The sequence below is a fragment of the Thermobia domestica genome, chromosome 15, assembly GCF_964235325.1.
Source record: "Thermobia domestica chromosome 15, izTheDome1.hap1.1, whole genome shotgun sequence".
NCBI classification, from domain to species: Eukaryota; Metazoa; Arthropoda; class Insecta; order Zygentoma; family Lepismatidae; genus Thermobia; species Thermobia domestica.
Window position 1 is genome coordinate 128,532,779 of NC_137468.1, and position 23,339 is coordinate 128,556,117.

The 23,339-nt window shown below is 37.8% G+C and overlaps 1 protein-coding gene across 1 annotated transcript in view; it reads right to left on the bottom strand.

Annotated features, from left to right (window-relative positions):
- Positions 1 to 23,339, bottom strand: part of LOC145671226 (cationic amino acid transporter 2-like) — a 1,570,353-nt gene that overhangs the window by 926,791 nt on the left and 620,223 nt on the right. Inside the window, exon 6 of the mRNA XM_081740116.1 lies at positions 22,852 to 23,004. Coding sequence (XP_081596242.1) covers positions 22,852 to 23,004 — 153 coding nt within the window. The remainder of the gene's footprint in view (positions 1 to 22,851; positions 23,005 to 23,339) is intronic.

The following is a 23,339-nucleotide window of genomic DNA, read 5'->3' on the forward strand; positions in this document are numbered from 1 at the left end:
ACGTTGTTTTGCCTATAGCACAAAATTGTTTTGTATGTATATGTGCAAAGAGTGAGTGTTTTAGTTTTCACCCCTTATTCTTGATAGAGTTAAATCCCAAACAATAGGGTTTTTAGTTTAAACCATAAGCCAATTTTCATTAAAATGAAACCAAAACAATAAAAGATAATTGTGGAACAGGCAAACGGCCGCACATACTCACAAATGTCAGTTGAGTCTAATTGTACGCTTGTCTTTGATCAATTTCACTATGTTTCATTAAAATGGGATTTGTTTAAAGATGTCTTCGCGGAACAGTTTTCTAATTAGGGACGGATAATTAACTTCCTCGGCATTGACCGATTTCAGCCCCAAGTAGTAGAATTGTTTGAAAGGTTTATTGAACATATACTTCATATTGTATTAGCATCTAATCACTGATGGATCTCGAACCGGATCGGTAGGTTGAGGTGTGGGCTCGGCTCACTTTTCGGTTCGGCTCGGTGGTGACTGAGTCGTGAGCCGAGCCGCTTGAGCCGTTGACAACACTACAGGCTGACACCTCAGGCTCCTTAGCTACACCCACCTGCTTCCACTGGGCCACTACAGCCCCATCTTTGTAACAGTTTGTAGTAATATTCATTATCTTCACCCACGCAATCAGCTATCCAGTAGCGGTGATTAAATTATACATGTGTATTTTATTTATTTATTTACTAAAATATTTACGATACAGCCAAAAGATCATTATTTTTGTAAAATGCTTAGTATTTTCATGAAGCAGAGTGAATATTCTACTTGGGTTTAGAACTATCACTTGCTACACTTTTAATTGACAACTAATACTTTATGTTCATTATTTCTGATTATTTTCTACAAATTACTGGCAGAGACTATTCGGGGTAAATGTTTTACTTAGATAGTGTTTCATTAAAGTTAGTCATATTTTATTTAAATATATTTTAAATATATTTTATTTTATTCTTTTTGTTTAGTAAGTATAATTACATTTTTTTCTATTGAAATTAACAACTCTCATTTTTTCCTTTTATTATGGAAATTAGTAAAAATATTCTGAACAAATTTAAAGCACTTAATGCCAAGGCGTAGACAAATATGCTACTTTATTTCGTTATCTGTGTGATATATAAGATATATTCTTCTTTCTTCTTATACAGGAGAATGAACGTTTCCCTTTAGTCTCCTCAGGAAATTAGAAAATGGATATTCATAACAGAATTGGTTTCAAACACTTAATGTCAAGGAGCAGATAGACTACTTTATTTTGTTCTTCCCAAGCTAATTCACGCATTTTAGCAACAATTTTATCTTCAATTTCAGCCCCATATTCTATGTTCCTTTCTAAAACAGATTTTGCTATTTCCTGTTTAGCTCTTTTACCAATTTCGCACACTTCCTGATCTACCTTTAAAGCATTCTCGACTTCTAACAATGTAAATGGTTCTTTTCTATATGTGAATTGACTTTCTACTATTAAATACTCTGTTTCTTTCCATATTTTCCGCATTTCATGCAAAACAGGTATTATTTCTCTATTTATGGGCATGATGATTAATTTAATAATGAGAAAACAACAAAATTAAGCAACACTAAAAGTGCACTACAATTTACCTTAATAAAATATACAATTAGCGTCGCCTTTGTGCAATTTTACCAAATGTTCCTGTGCTATCGGGCACCATATATTACAGTAGCGGTATTCGAACCTTGTATGTCCGTGTTCGGGCGCCATATATTACAGTAAGTGGTTCGTGTCCTGCAGTTCCCTAGGAGGGTTTGGATTTTTACTATGGTCCGGGATTCGATCCTTTATCTTTCGAGCGTCTCCTTTAGACTTTAATAACAGTTCGGATCTTTTGCCAAAGCCGACCATATAGCCACTAAACAACACGGTTCAGAGTTCGGGTCGGAACATTCTAGGAAATCGACATAAATGCTGATTCTAATTGTATTCTTAATGCCGTTGCAATTTAATAATGTGAAAATTATTATCTTCCATAGGCATTATTTATTTGTGCTGGAAAGAAAAGCAAATTAGATTATCTTTAAAACTAAGAATACAAATTTATATCGTGATAATTATTTTGGCAAAGGCTATGCAAGATTTCACTTTTCACTTTAATAAGCAACACTAAAACTGCAAAAACACATTTGGCACTTTAATTTGAATGACTGAATATGATAATAGAATTTAGCACTAGACCCAATTGTTTTTATTACAGTCGCGGAAGGCGCGGTAGTCGTGGGTTACCGGTTGTGTTTCGTTACATTGTCGGTTTCCACAATTTTGCACTGTCACTTTTCACTCGCTTTGGTGCTGAAGGAAAATCATTTTTGGTGGTTCCAGGGGGATGTCCTGAAGGTTGGAGGTGAATTCCCTCGCTATCATTCAATCTTCTTTCCGATGTACTGGACACTTTTCACTGCTCTGCTGCTTCTCGTCGTCAAAACGATTTTAATATTAACAATCATGTGCAAATGACTTAGGATTTTGAATTTTCTTCTTAAGACAACATTTTTATTATTATTAACGCACTTCTAATGTGTTAAAACACTGTACTTAACAACGTAACAAAAGTACAATAATACGCGCAGTGTTGTGCGTTTACTCGTCCAGAACGGCCTCCATGGTAACAAGCTGTTGTCACACCAGGAACAATTGTCAGACTAACTTAATTTTTCTCCTCGTCTCCTCGCGTTCCAATGCAGTGGACAGGCTCTCAATGCAGCCTGGTGATGCCAAAGCTAAAAATAGCTATGACAACCCATAGCCAGGAATTTTTAGAGACGAAGTTTGTTCTCTGTGGTGAATTTTAGCACCTTATTTGGGGCGCAGACGCGACGCACACACACATAAATGCATATTCGTCTGTTTTCTGAGAGAAAAATTTCTACGAGCGCTTTTATGCGAGGTTTATTTAAAAATTAAAATTTTCTTCATTAATATTCGATCGACTAGACCATATACGTAGTTACAATTGAAGCTTTTGTAATTTGGAAATGTACCTTTGATTTGCTTTTAATATGTTAAAAACCCTACTTCATTAGAAAAGTTTGCAGGCTACACTCCTAAATAGCTACGTATTGGTTTCTTCAAACGTATTGTGTTGCATATTACATTAGTAATTTAGCGTTGTTTGTTGATTTTTTCTGCCTTATACATATAAACTCGATCAAAACACTGTGAAATGCGTTCTTAATATATATAGTCTTTATTTAGTGTCCACTTCTGAAATATCTAGTGGGTTTTTGTCCTGCCTTTTGAAAGTTAGAGTAGCCATTGTCCTACTCTTAATAAAATATACTTCAAGAGTATATATATATTGCAATTCTGAGTGCTTACTTGGCTTCAGAAAAGTCTGATAAAATATATTTTTTAAACATTTTTATTTAGTTCTTTTTTTAGGAATTTGTCATGGGATTCTCGTATCTTCATTTAAAGTAAATGGATTTTTTAATAATTTATGTAAGTAATTCTTAGAATGAAATAGGTTATATAATGTAAATCATTTATAACTGCAGAACAGATAATGATAATAAATAGTACAAACATAGCTGTTACCGTTGGAATTAGCTACGTTCGTAACATTATTGACAACTAATTAGTTACTGCATCGTCGCAATTTCGTGTGGTGGTGGCGAATTTCAGAACTAAAGCAGGGAATGAAAAAGGCACAAGACCTAAATGGCACAACACCTGAAAATCATTTCGCGTCAATAGTCCTAAACGGTACAAGACCTAAAATTTAGGTCCAGTGCCTATATTTTTAGGACTTATGCCGTTTAGGTCTTATGAATGTTACCCGTTTTAGAATATATTTGTGTAAGGTTAACTGTTTATCAAAAGAAGTTACAAACCCAAAGGTAATGTGAAAAGTGATGTTGCCAACAATGCTTTGCGTTTTGAATCTGTAAAATCTATAGTATCTCTGAATCGTGAAGTATATAGGGAAAACCCAAATAGATTTAAAAATGTGAAGAGAATATTAGGCCGTTGCAAAGTAACGATAAAGAAATGCAAATGTTAATTGGTGAAGTAAAAAGTGAGATGATCGTCAGAATGGTCGTCAGTTTAAGCTTTCAGCTGATCTTTAACTAGTAAGTTAGAAATGTTACAAACGGGAATTAAACCTGTAAAATGTGGGAGCTCAAGTAATGGGGAAACTCCTCGGAAACGTACTTATGCTAGTGTTGAATCTCCTGTGTTTTCATATCAGTTACAAAAAATTCATTTATTACTACAGGAGAACAATATAATCGATGGAAAAACTTGGAAATCAAAAATGTCCCCTTTAAGAATTGTACAAATGCCGAAGCAGTTGTAACGGCAATTGCATCTGCTATCGTGATTGAAGTGGACATTGAAAACGAAACGCATGCAGTGCATTGGGTACCAATCCATTCCAAATCCACACACAAAAATATAGAGGTGCGATTCGTAAACAGACGAAAGCGAGACCAGTTCATGAGGACACTAGAAAGCAAAAACAAAACCAATAAAAAACTCACGATTCCTTCCATTGGTTTTCACAATTCTGTGCCAATTTACGTGGATGAACATTTGACACCAGCAAAGAAAAACGACTACTGGGTATAAGTATGGCAAAGAAGAAACAAGCATAATGGCAATTTGTGTAGACTGATTCAAATGGAACGATAGATACGCGAAAAACTCCGCAAGACAGAGCAATTTTAATTGAAAAATGCAGTGATGTGGAAAAATAGTAGTATCGTAGTAGTAGTAATATTGTATTAAATAACTGAAATCCCTGACTGTTATCAAAGATTCAATATTTGACTACGTTCACCCGTTCTTAACCTGTAAGAGTGTAGGACCAAATGAGCTCGACATCCAACCTGTCGATCAGTTTTCACTATTACATGTAAATATTCAAAACTAAAATAGTAAATACAATGAATTTGAAGCATTCCTAAGTCAAATAAAAACTTAGATTAGTGTCATGGCATTAAGTGAAACTCATCCTAAGTACGAAGAAGAAACAAATTATGTAACTTTGCCTAATTATAATTATGTAAACAAATTAAGAAATTATAATTGCAATAACATCCGAAAAGGACACGGGGGAGTAGGCCTGTATATTAGAGCGCAATTAAATTATTTTATTCGCGAAGACTTAAACCAAATTAATAACGTTAACTTATGTGAAATGTTATGTGTTGAAATAACCAATACCAATTTCAAAAAGAGCATTGTCATAATAGTTATTTATAGGTCACCTGTTAAAAATTGTGAGGAGTTCAAAATTGTTTAAATTTAATACTAGCTAAAATTAATAGAGAAAATAAATATTGCATATATGCAGGGTACATTAGAATTCACTAGAATGATAAGCATGAAAGCGGCGAGTACATACATATGCTAAATAGCAATAGTAATAAAACGTTTACAACGGTTCCCATACGTATTCAAGGAAATAGTACACGTAGTATAATATGCCCTATTGGTACAAATATGATAAATAGTAAAATAGTGTCAGGAAAAATTGCATCTCTTAGTGATGATTTTTCCTGTTTCCATGTGAACGTCCCTGACATTAGGAAATCCGAACAAAACAGTACGGGAAGTTACTACTGGAGGTTACGAGAAAATAAAGCAGAAGATAAAAGAAACAAAATAGTCCGAAACCGGGGTGTACACTACAACATGCACATCAAGAGCCTTACAAATTTTTCAAACAACAATAGTGAACGCATAGAGGAATGCACGTAGGGTGGGCCGACATTTTTTTTCAGATATTCAGGATTGACTAGTTATCAAAAGTTGTGGTTTGGTCATGTCAAATATGTTGATTCTAAAACAATATTTAACCGGGCCCCCGTGACCCTAAAGTGCCTAATTTTTTGTTCAAATAAAATGATTTTAGGTAATAACAACACTTTACCAGACAATACAATTAATACTTAAAACATGAAATACATGGTTATAATATACGCAAATAACTATTAAGAGCTTAACTAACTTTCATAACTACCATATTAACACACGAAAATCCTTCGTGTTGAGCCCAGCTCAGAAAACTCAAAGTTTAAGAGAATATTCGCTTTTTCGCATCTGGATGCAAAATGCACAACACTGGCTTTTCGAAGGCGCTTACAGCAGGCGCTTACATTGCTGAATTCAAATAAACTAGAAACGATATGGATGCGAGCCTCTCTTCCTGTATTGTCTTGCTTTCGAATTAAGCATATGATTTTGAATTACAACTCAAAATGCAAAACGATCATTAACCCCATTAAGAAACGAGATATCCCCCATTAAGAGCCCAATTAAAGAAATTTAAAAACGGTGCACAGAAGTTATGTAATATTTTCTCTTGCAAATGCTGCGATAGATTAACCTGTGTGATAAATCAAATTAAATACCGCTTTTGGAGTGGGATCTCATATTAGATCAGAGAAATCAGAGACAAATGACGAGTTGCATGTAGATAAAGCAGAAACTCATAGGCACAAAAGATAGCATGATACACAGATCGATTATGATGCTGTGGTACCAATTACAAGAGGGTTACAATCGTTAGCCTCAATCCCGCACTTGGAACATACATTAAGCGCTTCCACCCCGAATTCAGGCGATGAATAGTTCGCATGGAGCTATCGTTTAGAGAATGAAAAGTACCGCTCCCCCCGTAAATGGGGGTAACGGGGGTAACTTTGAAATGTCAAATGGGAACATGGGTCGAGTAATACCTCGTTCGAAAGGTCTCGGAAATCTAAGTAACGCTGTACCAAAAGATGTTTCATATGGAGCATCAGTTTCAAAATGGCCGCCATTATATTGTTCGGAAACTCCAGTACCCGTAGTATGAAAACCATGGAAGGTAAATGAGTGGAACAAAATTGAAATACGTAAATATCATAGGGCATATCGAATGGTGTGATCCCTGTGATCCCAGTGGCCTCTCTGAAGGGGTCTTGGGGGCTAACTTCAAGATTTCAAATAGTAACATGAGTCGAGTGATACCTCGTTCGATAAATCTTGCAAAATCAAACATCTTGCAGGAGAAAACGATTGAGGTGAAATGGCAGTGTTCTCAAAAGGCCGCCGAAACATAGTATCCGTGTCAGAGAAAAGGTTTAGTACCCGTAGTATTGTGCAGTCGCCCCTTGTCGGTCTGAGAGCTTAGATAATGCATTTGTAAATAACGTATTTGGGGATGTCAGATCCGACACGTTGCGCCCAGGATTTCGTAAATAAACAACTTAACAAAACATGAGGTACGGGATCCAACCTGGATTGAATTTAAATGAAATCCAACACGTACAAAAGAAACAGGATAGGTTAACCTACTTGCACTTACTTGTGGGTATGATGGTTCCCTTCTCGACGATTCCTCCAGCGGGCTGATGTCCGTTCATCTCTCTGTTTGGCTGTCCGTTCATCCAAGTAACCAAGGTTAAGGGTCGGCGAAACCCGGACTGAGAAACCAACTTTACGAAGACCGCAATTTTAGATAAACTTAAAACTTCTTCTTAAAAAGCAATACATCGTCGTAGATGGCTATCTGGCGTAAGCCGAGACAAAGGTGCTCTATGGGACAGAGCAAGGCTATCAAACGTAAATTTCAAAATGGAGCCCGCGGTCTACATTCTAACTCGTCTCTCGCTTCATGTGGACTGTCCCTTCCAATAGTCTCTCAATCGATTTTGTATGGCGTTCTTTCCGGGTCCATGTCCTGGGTTATTCACTCTGATTTGCGTCTCGATGAAAAAAGTGCATGCTCGTAGATTAACCAAGGTAAGGTGATGATAGGAATGCGGACGGGGAAGCAATTTGTTATTTTATTAATTGAGAAATTACAAACGTAAGAAGTAAATGACAGACAGCAAAGGCAAATGAACTTAGAAAAAAAAAAGTCGAAAGGTGATTTAACTTAAAATGAATGGTTATTCTTTTCACTGTAATGTTCTTTTAAAATAAAATGCCCCATTGTTCAAAATAAGATACTTTGCCATGTGTCAAAATACACATATCTTCACATCCCCCCCTGAAATCAGTCCCGAATGAAAACATTTCGGAGACAAACAGAAAAAAAAAATCACTTTTTAGTTTTTCTATAAAAGAAAACAGTAGCATCTATATAGTTCTATTTAGTGTTTATGATAAAAACACAGCAGCAAATATAGTCTGGAAAGAATCATGTAATAAGAAATGATGAGTACAGCATCTAAAAATTTCATACCACTAGATGTTTTTTGTTTTCTATACAAAATTCCTTCTTTAACCGTATAATAAAATGCTTGTCTTTCAATTTTTGGATTTTTCTTTTCCTTGTTTTCTAACCAATCAAAAATATCCTTATAAAATGGGCCCTTCAATTGTTCATCTCTGAGATGCACGATGCTCGTCATTTAGCATATTGTTACACTCAGTAACAGTGAAAGAAAATACACGAGGGTCTTCCTCATTTTGTTGCTGATCAGAAATGTCCCTGGGGACACGAGAAAAACGTGAAATAGCATCAGCTTCTACGTTAGATACCCCAGATATGTGTGTAACAGTAAAGTTATACTGTTCAATGAAACTAAGCCACCTGGCAAATTTACCTACAGTTTTTGTCTGCTTTAAAAACAAAAGACTCTTACAATCCGTTTTAAAAAAAAGTGACGTCCTAGCAAAAAATAACGAAAGGATATAAAGGCATATATGATACTCAAAAGTTCAAGTTCATAAGGGTGCCTAGATTTCTCGCTTTTACTTAAGCTACGGCTACAATAAGCAATGGGTGCTAACTCTGGGTCATCTGGAGAGGATATAGGCTGTTTGAGCACGGCAGCTAGACCGCGAGTTGAAGCATCACAGAACAAGTATACAGGGTGTTTCGGATTATAATGTATCAAATATGGCGATTTTATGATAAGGAATTTTAATTTTCTCAAAAGCATCTTGTTGTTTGTGTGTCCACTTAAACAGTACATCCTTTCTGAGAAGCGAGTTCAAAGGCTCCACAATTTCAGAAAAATTAGGTAAGAATCGTCTTACAAAGCTAGCTAATCCTAGACAACTTTTCACATGTTTTTTCGTCTTCGGACGTTCATAATTACTAATGGAGTCAGTTATTTTCTTGGAAATGCGCAAGCCATCGTACGAAATGTCGTGTCCCAAAACCGTTAATGAAAAATAAGCCAATTTCGTTTTTTCTGGGGAAAGTTTAAGAAAGCGATTGGAGATAAATCAACAGAAGAAAAACTGGAGTAGGTTATTGACGTAAGGCACATCGAGAGGTGTTGTCGGGGTGACTCCACTGAAAGGTATCCGGGGCCAACTTGAAAATTTCAGATAGCAACTTGAAGCGAGTAACATCACGTTACATAGACAAATGAATATCAAACAGCTTCTGTAAGAATATTTTCGACATGAGACACCGTTTTCAAAATGATCGCTAAGACATGGTGAATGTGTCTAAGAAAACGTCTAGTCCCCATAGTATGAATACGGTTAGAGATAAATGAAAATAACGAAAATTAAATACGAAAACCACGCAGGCGTTCCAAGGCTCGAGAATGATACAACAGAGATAAAAATGTTAGAGTAAAATTGCCATAATGTATAGAGAGAAATCCAAGTCCTGCAAAATAATCTCTTCCTGCGCTCTGTATATGAGTGGGGTGGAAAGTAACTGTTGAAGTTCAAATGAGAACTCTACTTTAATTCGCAAATTAAGGCTACGCTACAAATAGGTATGGTGTGGTTGAAACACTTGTTTGTAAGGATGACGCTGTAGTGACTAAAAAAAGGTGAAATTTTATTTGAATGGTAACGCATATCTGCATGGCTGAGTATGATTTGATGCGAAAACAGAAGGAACGTTATAGGAAAGAAGTTGTCGAATAATGCAGTTGCTGGAACTTACAAACGTGTGAATTTGCTAATCTCCGTCGCCACAGAAACTTTTATGCAATGCGTGCTGGTTATTCGGAAAGCATTTCGGGAATATGCGTACACACTGTTTCGTCCCTCAAGCTCACAATATGAGATGAGTGCTAATAGTTAATCAAAATGTAACTGTGACCCCTTCAGGGAAGCCGCTGGGATCACAGGGATCATATCATTCGATATGCCCTACGATATTTACGTATTTTAATTTTGTTCCACTCATTTACCTTCCATGGTTTTCATACTACGGGTACTGGAGTTTCCGGACTATATCATGGCGGCCATTTTGAAACTGGTGCTCCATATGAAACATCTTTTGGCACAGCATTACTTAGTTTTCCAAGACCTTTCGAACGAGGTATCACTCGACCCATGTTCCCATTTGACATTTCAAAGTAACCCCCGTTACCCCCATTTACGGAGGGTGGGGAGGGGTACTTTCGGCGGAATTGGTTTTCCCCCTTAGCAATATATAACGTGCACTTCCAACATTTCTTCTATGTTTTATCATTTTTCAGATATTTCCGTGGATTGATTAAAATGGCCCACCCTGTATATATATAGGGCCAGATTTAGGGGGGTGCACTGGAGCACGTGCACCACCGCTCCTCCGTTGTGAATATACACTATCTAAAGTGAAAAGCTGGCAGTGAAAATAGCAATGCCTTCCGAAAATTTCATGTCATATTTCCGTTTCGGGCTTAAAAGAAAGCGGATTTTTGCAAAATCAATAGTTTAAGTCAATTCCTAATATATATCACAGATGGCTCAAGGCATTTAAAAAATTTAAATTCTATTCAAATGTACTGGTACTTAATGGTGCACCCCCTTCAGAAATTCCTGGATTCGGCCCTATATATATATATACAAACACTTGATATTATATTAACTTGTGATCCTAAAGCCCCTGAACCCCCTAAACATTTGCGTAGAGTACAGATTGTGTTTCTCTTCTTATTTGTTATTTATGCTTTGAACGAAATTTGAAGTGCAGGGACCCTGTGAAGGTCACCACCAACTTTATTATCAAAACTTATTTAATGCTTCTCAGTTTTTCTTCAAAACAATCAATAACGAACGAAAAATAAATGATAGAGTTTGATTTTGAATCGAAATTTGAAATACAAGTGAAAACTTGGCACACCCAACCTTATTTTGTAAATGACTCTTAATATTTTTCAAAACAAACTATTTTCTATTCAAACCAATCAATAAGAAAGGAAAGGAAAACACGTTATTAGTTTGAGTATTGAATCGATATTTAAAAGCAGAGAAAACAGTACGAAGTTGACCACCAAATGTATCCTGCAAATATATATATTTTACTAGTTGTTTTGAAACAAGTGATTTTTTCTTCAAAATAAGCAACCCGTTTCGAAACAAATCACCTTCATCAACATTATTTTTTAAAAATATATTCTTATGTTTCTCGAATCAAATTTCCTTTCTTCCAAGCAAGTAACAACAAATCCATATCAAACGATTTATTTTGGTGTTGATCGAAATTTGTAACTAAAGGAAGCAGATATTTTGTAAATCTCTCAATTTTTTTAAACAAGCGATTGGTTTTCAATCAAAATTGGTAAGTGGAGGAACCAGAGTAAATTTGGCCATATCCCAACTTTATTTTGTAAACATCTCTTTATGTTTTAAGAAACGTACGATTTTTTCTTCAAAACATTCAATAACAAACGAAAAACAAATGATTGGCTTCCGATTTCAAGTCGAAATTTAAGAGGAGGCAACTTCACATAGGTGCATTGCTTCGTTTAAAAAATTCCAAATTTCCAAACGGGAATTCTAAACGTACAGTTTTAAAATTGCAGTTACGTGTACATACTTCAACTTAGTATACATAAAAATTTACATTGTAAAAAAAAATCAGACAAATAATATTGTTTGTTCGGTATTGAAAACCTCGAATCAACTATTGGAGTTATTTACCGTCATTTTTTTAATATCACAAAGTTGAAGGTGAGGGACATGGATAAATTACGAACAGTATTTTTATACCATTTATATATATATATATATATATATATATATATATATATATATATATTTAAATAGATCGTTTAGAATTATTTATCCTTACATTTTTTATATTCCCAAATCCAAGGTGAGGGATATGGGATATTGATATAGCCCCTATTCAGGAAGTGTTGACCACCCTACAGAATGTCGGTCGTACGCCGTTTCGGTCCTATGCCGTGTCGGCCCTGTGCCGTTTTGGTCGTATGTAGTGCTCAACGGGTCGGGTCCGTAACCCGACCCGTTTGAGAGCACTATAGGTCATGACACTGGGTGAACGCCAAAATGCACTCCCATTGGTAATTAAACCCGGACCACGTGTACCGAAGTCTTACACGTTAACCACTAACTAGATCAAGCGGGGGATTTGTATATGCATCTTAATGAATATTTGGCACTTTTGAGGTTTGGTTATTTCTTTTTATAACTGATACCAGTGTCCGACGTGGGAGAAATTTATTTTTTCTTGCTTTATTTCTATGTGACGAAATTTTTATTCAAGGTCAGTGTTCTCACCTGCTCGGATGGCAGGGGGTCTTCTCGGAAGGCAGTAGCAAGAGTCTCTTGGCGGAGACAAAAGGAAATCGTTTGTTTAACTACAATGATAAGGGTTGAGGAAACGGGAGAACACCTGTGATTTTTCCCAACCCTTCAACTTTCATTCCAAAAAAGGTCCTTATAATTCCGGGACCTGCGCCACTTTGATTTTTCTTTCTTGGTAATTAAAATGTATTTTACAGTATATATAGTTGCAAGTAAGAAGATACATATGAATTTTCTAATTTAAAATTTAAAAATACAGTATGATAATTAATTATAAAGTACTAATTTTATTTCATCTCTTTCAGCCCAACAAATGAAATTCAAATAATTCGCACCCTGGGTCTTGGTCATCAATACTGCGTCTTATTCTTTGTCTTGCACAGTCAAGTCTTGGTCCTGCATTTCGTAGCCTTGGCGGTCTTTCATGCTATACAAGACCCAAGAATGCTCGCTTCATCGGTACAAATGAAGACCAAGTGTGATTTTGATTATGGTCTTTCATACTATGCGGAAAGCAAGAAAATATGCTCATCGCTACTTCGTGATCACCAAAACAAGGCCAAGAGTATGCACTTCGTCTTGCATATCCAATCTTTATCTTATTCTTGTATCGATGTTCTTGGGTTTGGTGAAATAAAATGAAATATTCAGTTTAAGGGCCCTCGATTCTGCACCGAGGCTAAGGGATATGGTGACCATGAGAAACGAATGCAATGGTGGAATGAAGAAAGTGGAGGAAACAGGAGAACCTCGAGAAAACAAACCACACGGCGTTTCTCCACCACAAAGCCCACTTAGCACAAGCTGGGATCGAACCATGGACACCATGCACCAGAGATGAATTCTCTACCACTGAGCTACTGCGGCCCTGCTTGGGCTTGGTCGTCCATATCCAATCTTTCTTTTGGCTTTGCTTAAACAACTTCTAGTTTTGTTCTAGATCCAGACTCCATATTGGCGTAGATATTAATATTACAGTCGATTGGTAAAATCAACCTTCCACATTTAAAAATTAAAGTACACACAAGTACAAAAATAAGCATTTACCATAAAAACACTAGCTGCAAGTGTTCAAAATAGATTTATGGCTTCTATAAAATCAATTGAAAATTGCTATTTTTAATTAGGCAGGTAGTGAAAAACAGCAGCTTTAGACTCCAGCCGAGTTTAAGCTCAACCTAAACTCAGTTGACCAAAGTGAACTGATCCGACAACCCGACCCGATAACCTGACCCGAGCTGACCCGACTGACCCAACCCGACCCGAGTTGACCCGACCAGACCCGTATCCCGATTCGAGCTGACCCGACCCGTTTCAGAGCACTAGTCGTATGACGGTACAATGCTATATATTCTCAAGAAAATAATTGTTACTTAATATTGCGTGATTATAAAATAATGTATTTTTTGAAATGGGAATATCAGTAAAGTTTTTTTTAAAAAACAAGAATAGTTATTATTTATTTTTCATCATTACAAAATAATAATAATAATTATTATTATTGTTATTATTGTGATTAATACTTGTAAATCATAATTTCAATATTGGAATTTTGTATTATCAACATCTTAAAGCAGATACTTGTATTGTAAAACTGTCATTATTATGTATAAAATTTGTAATGGAAAAAAGTCTGCATTTATATTATGATCTAATCAAACAAAATTATGCGTCCCTTTACCCATTAACTGAAGGACTTCTGCCCCGCTGAACATTAAGTGCAGCCTTTTCCTTGCTTTACTCTACTAGAGAAAAAATATCTCCTCCAGTTCCCTTCCAGGCGGCAACGTACCAAGAACTGACGAAACGTTGCCTCGTTGGACCGCAATGGATATACGTTGTATTAGAAAGGATGCTGAACGAACATGTCCAGAAACGATAGATATGCGTCTGCCTCCCTCTCTGATAAAATCAAGGCTTCTAGAACCCCATGCCCCACTGGTCTCGATGGATATTGGAGCAAAAATAAATTTGTCGAGGAGATTGTTGTATTTCCTTTCTTTTTCTGTCTCTCTACGTCTAGCAACTTCTCCAGCATTCATAACAGTCAATGGGAGGCTTGAATGGGCAAATGTGTCCAAACATGTAAAATCCCAAACTAGTGATTTGCCTCTCATCCAAGGTATTAATGTCATGCCGTCAGGTCGTTTACCATCAGAACGACAACAGCCTGACGGTTCACGAATGGAAGGAATTCCTGCCGTTGTGAGGGCTTGCAAAATGATGTCATTAACAGATGTATGTCTGGTGTTCCTGCCTATGCTCTTCATGCATTAGAGGCCATGCAGGCCGCGTTGGGTAACTTGATCCCCGCAAGCTGGACAGCGATGTGGCTCACAAACATCTGAACCTAGTCTTAAGGCTACTGCGATTCGAAAGGTTTCATTCGACATGTAAAGACCTAATTGGGGGGAAGGTAACGCATTTAACCATGCACCAGCATGAGGGGATGACGCAGCAAGAAGTTTAGCTTTATCCTCTGGAACAGTAACGGATTGTAAAAGAAGTTCATGAAAATGTGCTGCTATTGGTGTGTACCAAGATGCTTGAAAACCTCTTTTGCTGATTTCTGGAGGGTCCAGGTGGTAACCTTGTGGAAGGAGAGCCTCGATTAAACGAAGAGATCCGTGGTAGGACGCTAAAAAGGTAGGAATCGCCATATCAACGGTTCGTCGAATACCAAGACCTCCTAATCCAACAGGTAAGGATGCTTGCATCCAAGAGTCATCACTCAAGGAGCAGTTCAAAATTGACTCCAGACCCATTCTAAGGATAAGATCATATTTTTCCAGGAGTGGAGTCTCATTCCAAGATGGAAAGCATCTTAAGAAGTAGTTTAAACGAGGGATCGATAAAGAGGCACGTAGAAGCAAGAAAGCTGCATGGACAGAAATCGAAGCGAGACGAGACAAAAAATATTCTAATTTCGATATTTTGCTTAACAGGACATTGGTAAATGCTTCCTTTGTGAGAGCGGCGCCTAGAAGACAAGCATCCTGGTTAGTTAGAAGACGTATTCCTGAGGCAGCTTCGTCAAATTTTTTAAATAGTAGGTCGAACTTGGCTTCATCTGACCCAAGAAATCCAACTTCACACTTTGAAAAATTCAAATGTAGACCAAGTGCAGATGCCTTCTCATTTATATGTGCTAGAGTTGAAAGAACTACATCACGTTCATCAGAGATAGTTCCATCATCCAAGTACCAGATGTTTAATTCAGTGTTGATTGATTTCACTAAGGAATGAATGGTAATAGCAAAGAGTGCGGGCCCAGGGGATCGCCTTGTTGTACTCCTCTCTGGGATGAAATAGTGTCTTCACCTAAGAATAGATCACTGGGTTGAGCATAACATTGGTAAACATATGGATAGATTGAGGGAAATTCATTCAACACTTTAGTGAGCATGGAATCCCGGTGAAGCTCGTTAAATGCGTTGCGAAAATCCAGCTTTAAGATAGCTTTAGGAGCATTGTGAATGGAGGAAAAATGAACTCGTGTTGCGTGTACAGCTGCTTCGGCTCCGTTGGGAATACAAACACCAAGTTGGTGGGGAGACGAAAAGTTCATAAAATGCTCCCGTGTTCTGAAGCATATAATTTTAGCTGATGTTCTGCGCCAGACATTACCAACTGCGATAGGTCTAATTCCACCACATTTCTTTTTAAGAGCAGTAAGTTTGGCTCCGAAAAACAATGGCCAAACTTCCAAGGGGACTTTTCCTGAAATGTATTTTTTATTATTTTATTATTTTAGTATGAAGGTTCTGCTTTCAGTCCTACGCCGTTTCGGTTCTGTGCAGTGTCGATCCTACGCCTTTTCGGTCGTACGCCGTTTCGGTCCTATGTCGTTTCGGTCGTATGCCGTTTCGATCCTACGCCGTGTGGGCCCTACGTAGTGTCGATCCTGTGCATGTTACCCGTGACCAGGGATGTAATGGGGCGTATACGGAAGTATACGCCGTATACCCACCTAATATTTTTATAGTGCAGCGTATACTCACTTTAAATTTACGAAAGTACTAGTGTATGGGACTGGGTGTACACTATTATTTTTTTTAAACGGTCAAGGTATACCCACCAAAAATTTAGTATTACATCACTGCCCGTGACACACACACGCTCAGGTCTACACGCCTGCGCAGGTAGTAAGAATTGAATTTGGATTCTACTCCGGTCGCCTGCACAGGTCGCTATGCCTGTGCTGTTTGGCTTGCAGCGACTGGCACACACGCTTCGGTTTACCTGTACAGGTAAACATCACCGGTATACTGGAACGTGTATGCACGGCCTCAGGTCTACACGCCTGGGCAGGTAGTAAGAATGGAAATTCGATTCTTCTCCGATCGCCTGCACGGGTCGCTACGACTGTCCTATTTGGCCTGCAGCGGTTGGCACACACGCTCCGGTTTACCTGTACAGGTAAACCTCACCGGTATACCGGAACGTGTGTGCTCGGCCTTACCTAACAAATCAGGAGTAGGATATGACAATATAAACACAAAAGTTATCAGAGATTCTGGTAAGGAAATAGCACACATTGTAGAACATACAATTAATAGAACTCGGGAAAGAGAAATATTCCCTGATGGAATAAAACTCGCAAAGGTAATACCAGTGCACAAAGGCGCTTTAAAAAAATACATGTTACAGACCAATTTCGATACTTCCTATTTTGAGCAAAGTATGCGAGAAAGTAATCTATTCCAGATTAATAGAGTTCATAAAATACACAAAATAATACAGAAACAATATTGATTACGGCAGGTTACTGCTGCGGTCTCTACAAGAAGTTTCACTATCCACCCACAAACGTGAAGTTTCCAGAAAATGTTTCAAGCTTGTAAGTATATCGTTTTCTCTTAGTGTTTTGTAACAGCAAATGAATTGTGATACATGATCTGTACTTTATCCATGTACATGTTCGTTCTGTACTGCAATGGAGTCTTTTTCACGTGTCGGATACGTTGCTACCTTCTTTATTAATCAGAATGTAATTCTAACTGTATGCAATATAGGCTAAGTGGTATATGTGACATATCTTATCCAGGAAAATTGGTACCTGATGGAACATTTCTGATTTCATTTTTGGAATTAGCGTATGTGAATTAGTAAAGAAGGTCTTATTTTATCTCCCAGCAAGACAAAAAGTTCCAATTTGTTGCACTGTGGGCTATTACAGGAGAATTTTTTTTATGATGCTTCCACCATTTTCTCATTTTGCTCGTAAAAGGTTACACAGGAATAAAATTTTATGTGTTTCAGCGAGTTGCTTTCCACAACAACGAAATCTTTAGATTTGTATTTGAGGGCTGGATGTACTATTGACAAATGTCTTCCAATTGGACAGTGCAGAGAGCATAATTACTAAGAACAGCATGGCACATAACACTCTGTGTAGTTGAATACCATCTTTTTCAATGAATATAAAAACACACCTGATGTAAACTTCACTATGCAATCTTCTCTTTGAACTGAGAGCTGCCATTTTACTTCATACACACACTGACAAAAACGAGAAATTATGAAATCAATACAACAAAATAAACTTCTCAGATCATAATACCGGCCTGAAAAGTTAATGAAGCAAGCAAGAGCTTGTGAATGGCAGATGTAGACAGTCTGCATTATATTTATGAAGAAGCACAATAGCGACACTGTTGAAACAACAAAGAAGTAGACGTCTATGAACTTGCCTCCCTCTTACATGACGCTCTAACCATAAAATTAGTCTCAATCGTTAGTGCTTCTTAGTGCACCAACCCCTTTCATTAGTATATGTGCTACAAGTAAAAAACCTTTTGGAGGACCAAGTTCACGTTGATCTTGCTTCAAGCACTAACGAAGAAATTAGTGCCATTCGCTAGTGCATTGTTAATGCTTCTTAGTGCAACAACCCCTAACGTTAGTGTTTCATTAGTGAGGGTCTAGAGCCAAAACGATGGTAGGGGTAGGTACACGCTGACTCCCGCACTTGAAGCATTAACGAAAAAATAGTGCTATTCATTAGTGCGTCGTTAGTGCTTCTTGGAATAATTTACACTTCCGTTAGTACTTTACTATTATTGTAGATATGGGCAAACATGTCACGTAACTCTCATAAGAAATACATGTAGAATTTTTCATTGCGTTAAGTTCCCGCCAAATTCAAAACCACTAATGATCTATTCTAATTCAATCGTTAGTGCATAATTAGTGCTTCTTAGTGTACCAACCTCTAACGTTAGTACTTAATTAATGTAGACTCTAGAGCTAAAGAAATGGTAGGGGGTAAATACACCTCGGCATCGCGACTTCAAGCACTAACAACTTAAAATCAACTCATCAACTCAACTCATTCAAGCACTAACGAAAAATTAATGCCATTTGTTAGTGCATCGTTTGTGCTTCTAGGGAAAGCTAATAGTTCCATTAGTGCTTCACTATTAGTGGAGATATGTCCAATTACATGTCAAGAAAATTCCATAAGAAATACATGGGATGTCTTTCATTGCGTCAAATTCCAGCTAAATTCAAAGCCACTAATGATCTCTTCTAGTGCAATCATTATTTCTTCGTTAGTGCTTCTTAGGGCACCAACTTGCAACATTAGTGCTTCAACAAGTTGGGCGTTATGAGAAAAAAGTTTATACCCAAGAAAGCACTAACGATGGAACACTGCAATTGGCAGACCTTTTCATATTTTTACTCATAAGTAATGAAGAGAAATTGAAGACTTTGGGGCAAAACCCCATTAAATTCGAAAAGTGAAAGTGTAAAGAATATAGCTCCACAAGGGTTTCTCGTCATCCGATTTTCTTCAAACTTGGTACATATATAATAGACCGAAAATAAATCGACACGTATTTTTTTTTGTTTCTTTCGGAAAATCCATTAAGGGGGTGAGCAAAGGGCCTATTTTAAGAAAAGGGTCCCCTTGATTAAAAGAGCAACACTAAAGAAACGAAACTCTGATTACGCAAACATGACTTCAAAGTAGAAAATGCGTGTTTTGTCAGTTTTGCGAGAAAAGGCATTTAGGGGAATGGACCCCCTCGAAATGCCAAAAAAAAAAAAAAAAACGCATAATCCTTTCGGCAATTGGATTTCAGTGGAATTGCTTGAAACCGTAATATGTTTTAGATATTGTGTTCCTGAGAAGAAGTTTCAATGGGCATAAGCAACAATCACTGGCCGTTTGGCCACTACAGGGCCAATTTTTTGAATGCAGCCGAAGATAATGATATTCTGGATTTCAATGAAAATGACCGAAACTGTGGTATGTTGTAGTTATTGTAATCCTGATAAAAAAAAAAAAAGAAAGTCTCAAGAGGTACAACAATCCATCACAGATCGTTTGGCCACTATAGGGCACATGTTTGAAAACAGCAGAAGGTAACGGTATTGTGGATTTCGGTGTAATTACTTGAAACCGTTTTATGTTGTAGATATTGTGACTCTGAGGAAAAGTCTTAATGGGCACAACTACCATTCACTGACTGTTTGGCCACTACGAGGCCATTTTTTTAAGCAACCGAATATATTGATGTTGTGGATCTCGGTCGAAATTACAAAAGCCGTGATATGTTATAGATATTGTCATCCTGAGAAAAAGTCTCAATGGAAACAACCACAAATCACTAATCGTTTGGTCACTACAGGGTTACTTTCTTGAAAACAGCCGAGGATAATGGTGTTCTGATTTCGGTACGAGTGATCAAAACTGTGATATGTTGTAGATCTTCTCATCGTTAGAAAATGTCTTAATGGACACAACTATCAATTATTGACCATTTGGCTACTACACGTTCAGATTTTCGAAAACAACCGGGTATAATGATATTTTGGATTTCGGTGTAAAGGAATGAAACTGATATGTTGTAGATGTTGAAGTACTGAGAAAAATTGGCTGAGCTTTCCAGGGTCTTCCTTTGTTCCGCAAGATGAACATCGGAATGTTGTTTATGCTTAAATTATGTTTGCCCCTACTCTCCTCACCCCTGTTCCGGGTTGTGGGATAGGACTTCCCAGGTTTCATACATTTCCGCCAAAAATTCCAGAATATATTTACCTTCTGCTGTTTTAAGAGATGTGGCCTTGTAGTTGCCAAATGGTCAGTAATTTGTGGTTGTGCCCATTGAGACTTCTTCTCAAGATCACAATATCTAAACATATCACGGTTTCAAGCAATCCCACAGAAATCCAGAGTACAGTTGTCATTTGCTCTTTTACACAAAGTGTCTCTCTAGTGGCCAAACGGACATTGATTGGTGAGATTGCCTGTTGAGATTCTTTTCTCAGGATTACAATATCTACTATACACGGGTATATCACGGTTTCAAGCAATTCCACCGAAATCCAGAATACCGTTACCTTCAATTGTTTTTTTTAAAAAGTGGCTCTATAGTGGCCAAACAATAAGTGACTTTGTTGTGGAAATTGTCAGGTTGTGGAAATTGTGACTTTACTCAGGATCACAATATCTACAACATATCACGGTTTCAGTAATTTTACGGAAATCCAAAATATCGTTATCTTCGGCTTTTTTCGAAAAAGTGGCTCTGTAGTGGCCAAATGGCCAATAATTTGTGATTGTGCCCATTGAGACTTCTTCTTCGGAACACAATATCTAACACATATGACGGTTTCAAGCAATTTCCCCAGAATCCAATTGCCGTGAGGGCTGTGTAGGGTCCTTTTCCATTTCGAAGAGGGCTATTGCCTCCTGAAACACTTTCCTCACAAAAACTACAAAACGCGTATTTCCTACTTTGAAGTCGTCTATCCAACGGCAGAGTTTCATTTCTTAAATGTGTTCTTTCAATGAAGGGGGCCTTTTTCTGGAACCCCACTTAACTACTGTCCGAAAGAAATAAAAAAAATACGTGTCAATTTATTTTCGGTCTATCATACAGAGGTTGTTCAGCCTACGTTTGGCCGATTTCGCTCCTTTCCCCTACAGGGCAGAATGGACTTACCCGACCTGGCTCGTGGCGTCCTGCAGTGTTGTGCAGTGGCTTCCTGGGAAAGTAGTTGTTTTCTCGCGCGGACAACAATAACGCACAAAACAGGACCATTGTTTTGAGTGTTGTGTTAAATGTGTTTTCAAGTGTGTGGGTTTCCGCACTGTGACCAAAATGCCTCCCAAAGTAAGCCGTTTTGGGAATTCTATGTTGCGGCTCTTTATAACGCCCACTTTAGTGTTTCTGTAATTAGAAAACAGTGCAAGAAGAATGGTTGCAACATCAGTTTAAGTGGAATAAAAATGTTATTAAAAAGTACAAGAGCAACGAAGCTCCACCATTTGGATCACCAACGAAGTTGCCTAGGAAGCGGGAATGCACCAAGGCCACCTCCACCATGCAGAGAAAACTTCACAAAATGGCAATGTAAGAAACTCCGCCAACACAAAAGGTGTCTGGCTAATCGTTTTGATGTGTCTTTGGGGACTGTGAGCCGGACGTTACACCATCAACTCAAGCTGGAAAAAGTCATGAAAGCTCGTGGCCATCTTCTCACGGATGGCCACCAAAAGGAACGAAAGTGTAACGCCCGGAAGCTGTACGAACGGCATATGGCAAAACAAATGTGGATGTACGTCGTAATGCTCGATGAAGCATGTATTTACCTTTCTGACTGCGGCAAACCGAGAGCCATCATGTACCGAGAGGAAGGCGTCAAGAACTTCAGAAGGTGGGTCGGTATCTGTAAAGAATCCTTCCCAATAGGGTTCATGGTCGTTACTGGCTACTGTTACCGAGGTAAACTGAAGATTCGTAGGGTGGCGAAGAACTGCAAAATAAATTCGCAGTATTTTCACGAGCAGATCATGCGGCCGATCTACGAGCATGAGATTCCAACTATGTACGGAAATGACGCCAATCTGGTGCGCATTCCATGGACAAGGCCTCATCACATACCTCACGATCGTCCCCCGCATTCTACAGGGAGATGGAGGAGGCAAGTGGTATACAGATGATATCTTCCAATGAGGTACCTGTTAAATCTCCAGATGCAAGTCCTATGGACTATTGTGGGTTTCGATTGCTGAAGCGGGCTATGGGAAAACGTCGTGTGACAACTGTGGGAGGACTTTGGAAAGCTGTGCAAATCGAATGGGACAAGATTCCTCTCAGAGTTCTTCAGAGGAGCCTATTGCAGTGGAAATTACGCTGTCGGGCTATTGTTAGGAACCAAGGGAAACACATCGAGCACTTACGGGCCTGGCGCCATGGATTCTTCTAAATTTTTAGGTAAGTCGAAATTTGCCAAATGTAGACTGAACAACCTCTGTATACGTCCCAAGTTTGAAGAAAATCGGATGAAAACAAACCCTTGTGAAGCTATCTCCTTTACACTTTCATTTTTTGGAGTTGACGGGTATTCAAATTTCTCATTGTTACCTGTAGTAGCAACGCAGTCAAAACCAACGAATGCAAAGAAACATTTGGCAGAGGCCGAAATTACTCCTGTGATTCCAAAGGGAAAGAAACCTCCTTCTCCACCGCCATGTTTAATTGCTTCTTCTCTGCTTATTTTCCAGTTACTTGGGTCAGCTAAAAAAGAAAGAGATACATTGATAACTATGTAAATAGAAATGTTTCCATTAAGAATTACTTAATTTGTCTTACTTATATTATTACTGTATTGCTTAAGGGGGCAGACTACTAAATATTTTTCAAAAGCTAACAATTTTTCTTTTGCCTGTTTTTCGTAAGTGAAAAGAGATAATAAAAGGTAACTTACCACAATAACAGATAACGTTATTCTACACCTGAAAATACGAATTGGAAGAATAATCAGTGTAACCATCCATAGAAATAACAGTGTGGCCAAAATTTGGATTACCCAAAAATCTTGGTTAAGTCAGAGTCTAGAAAAATAAACTCAA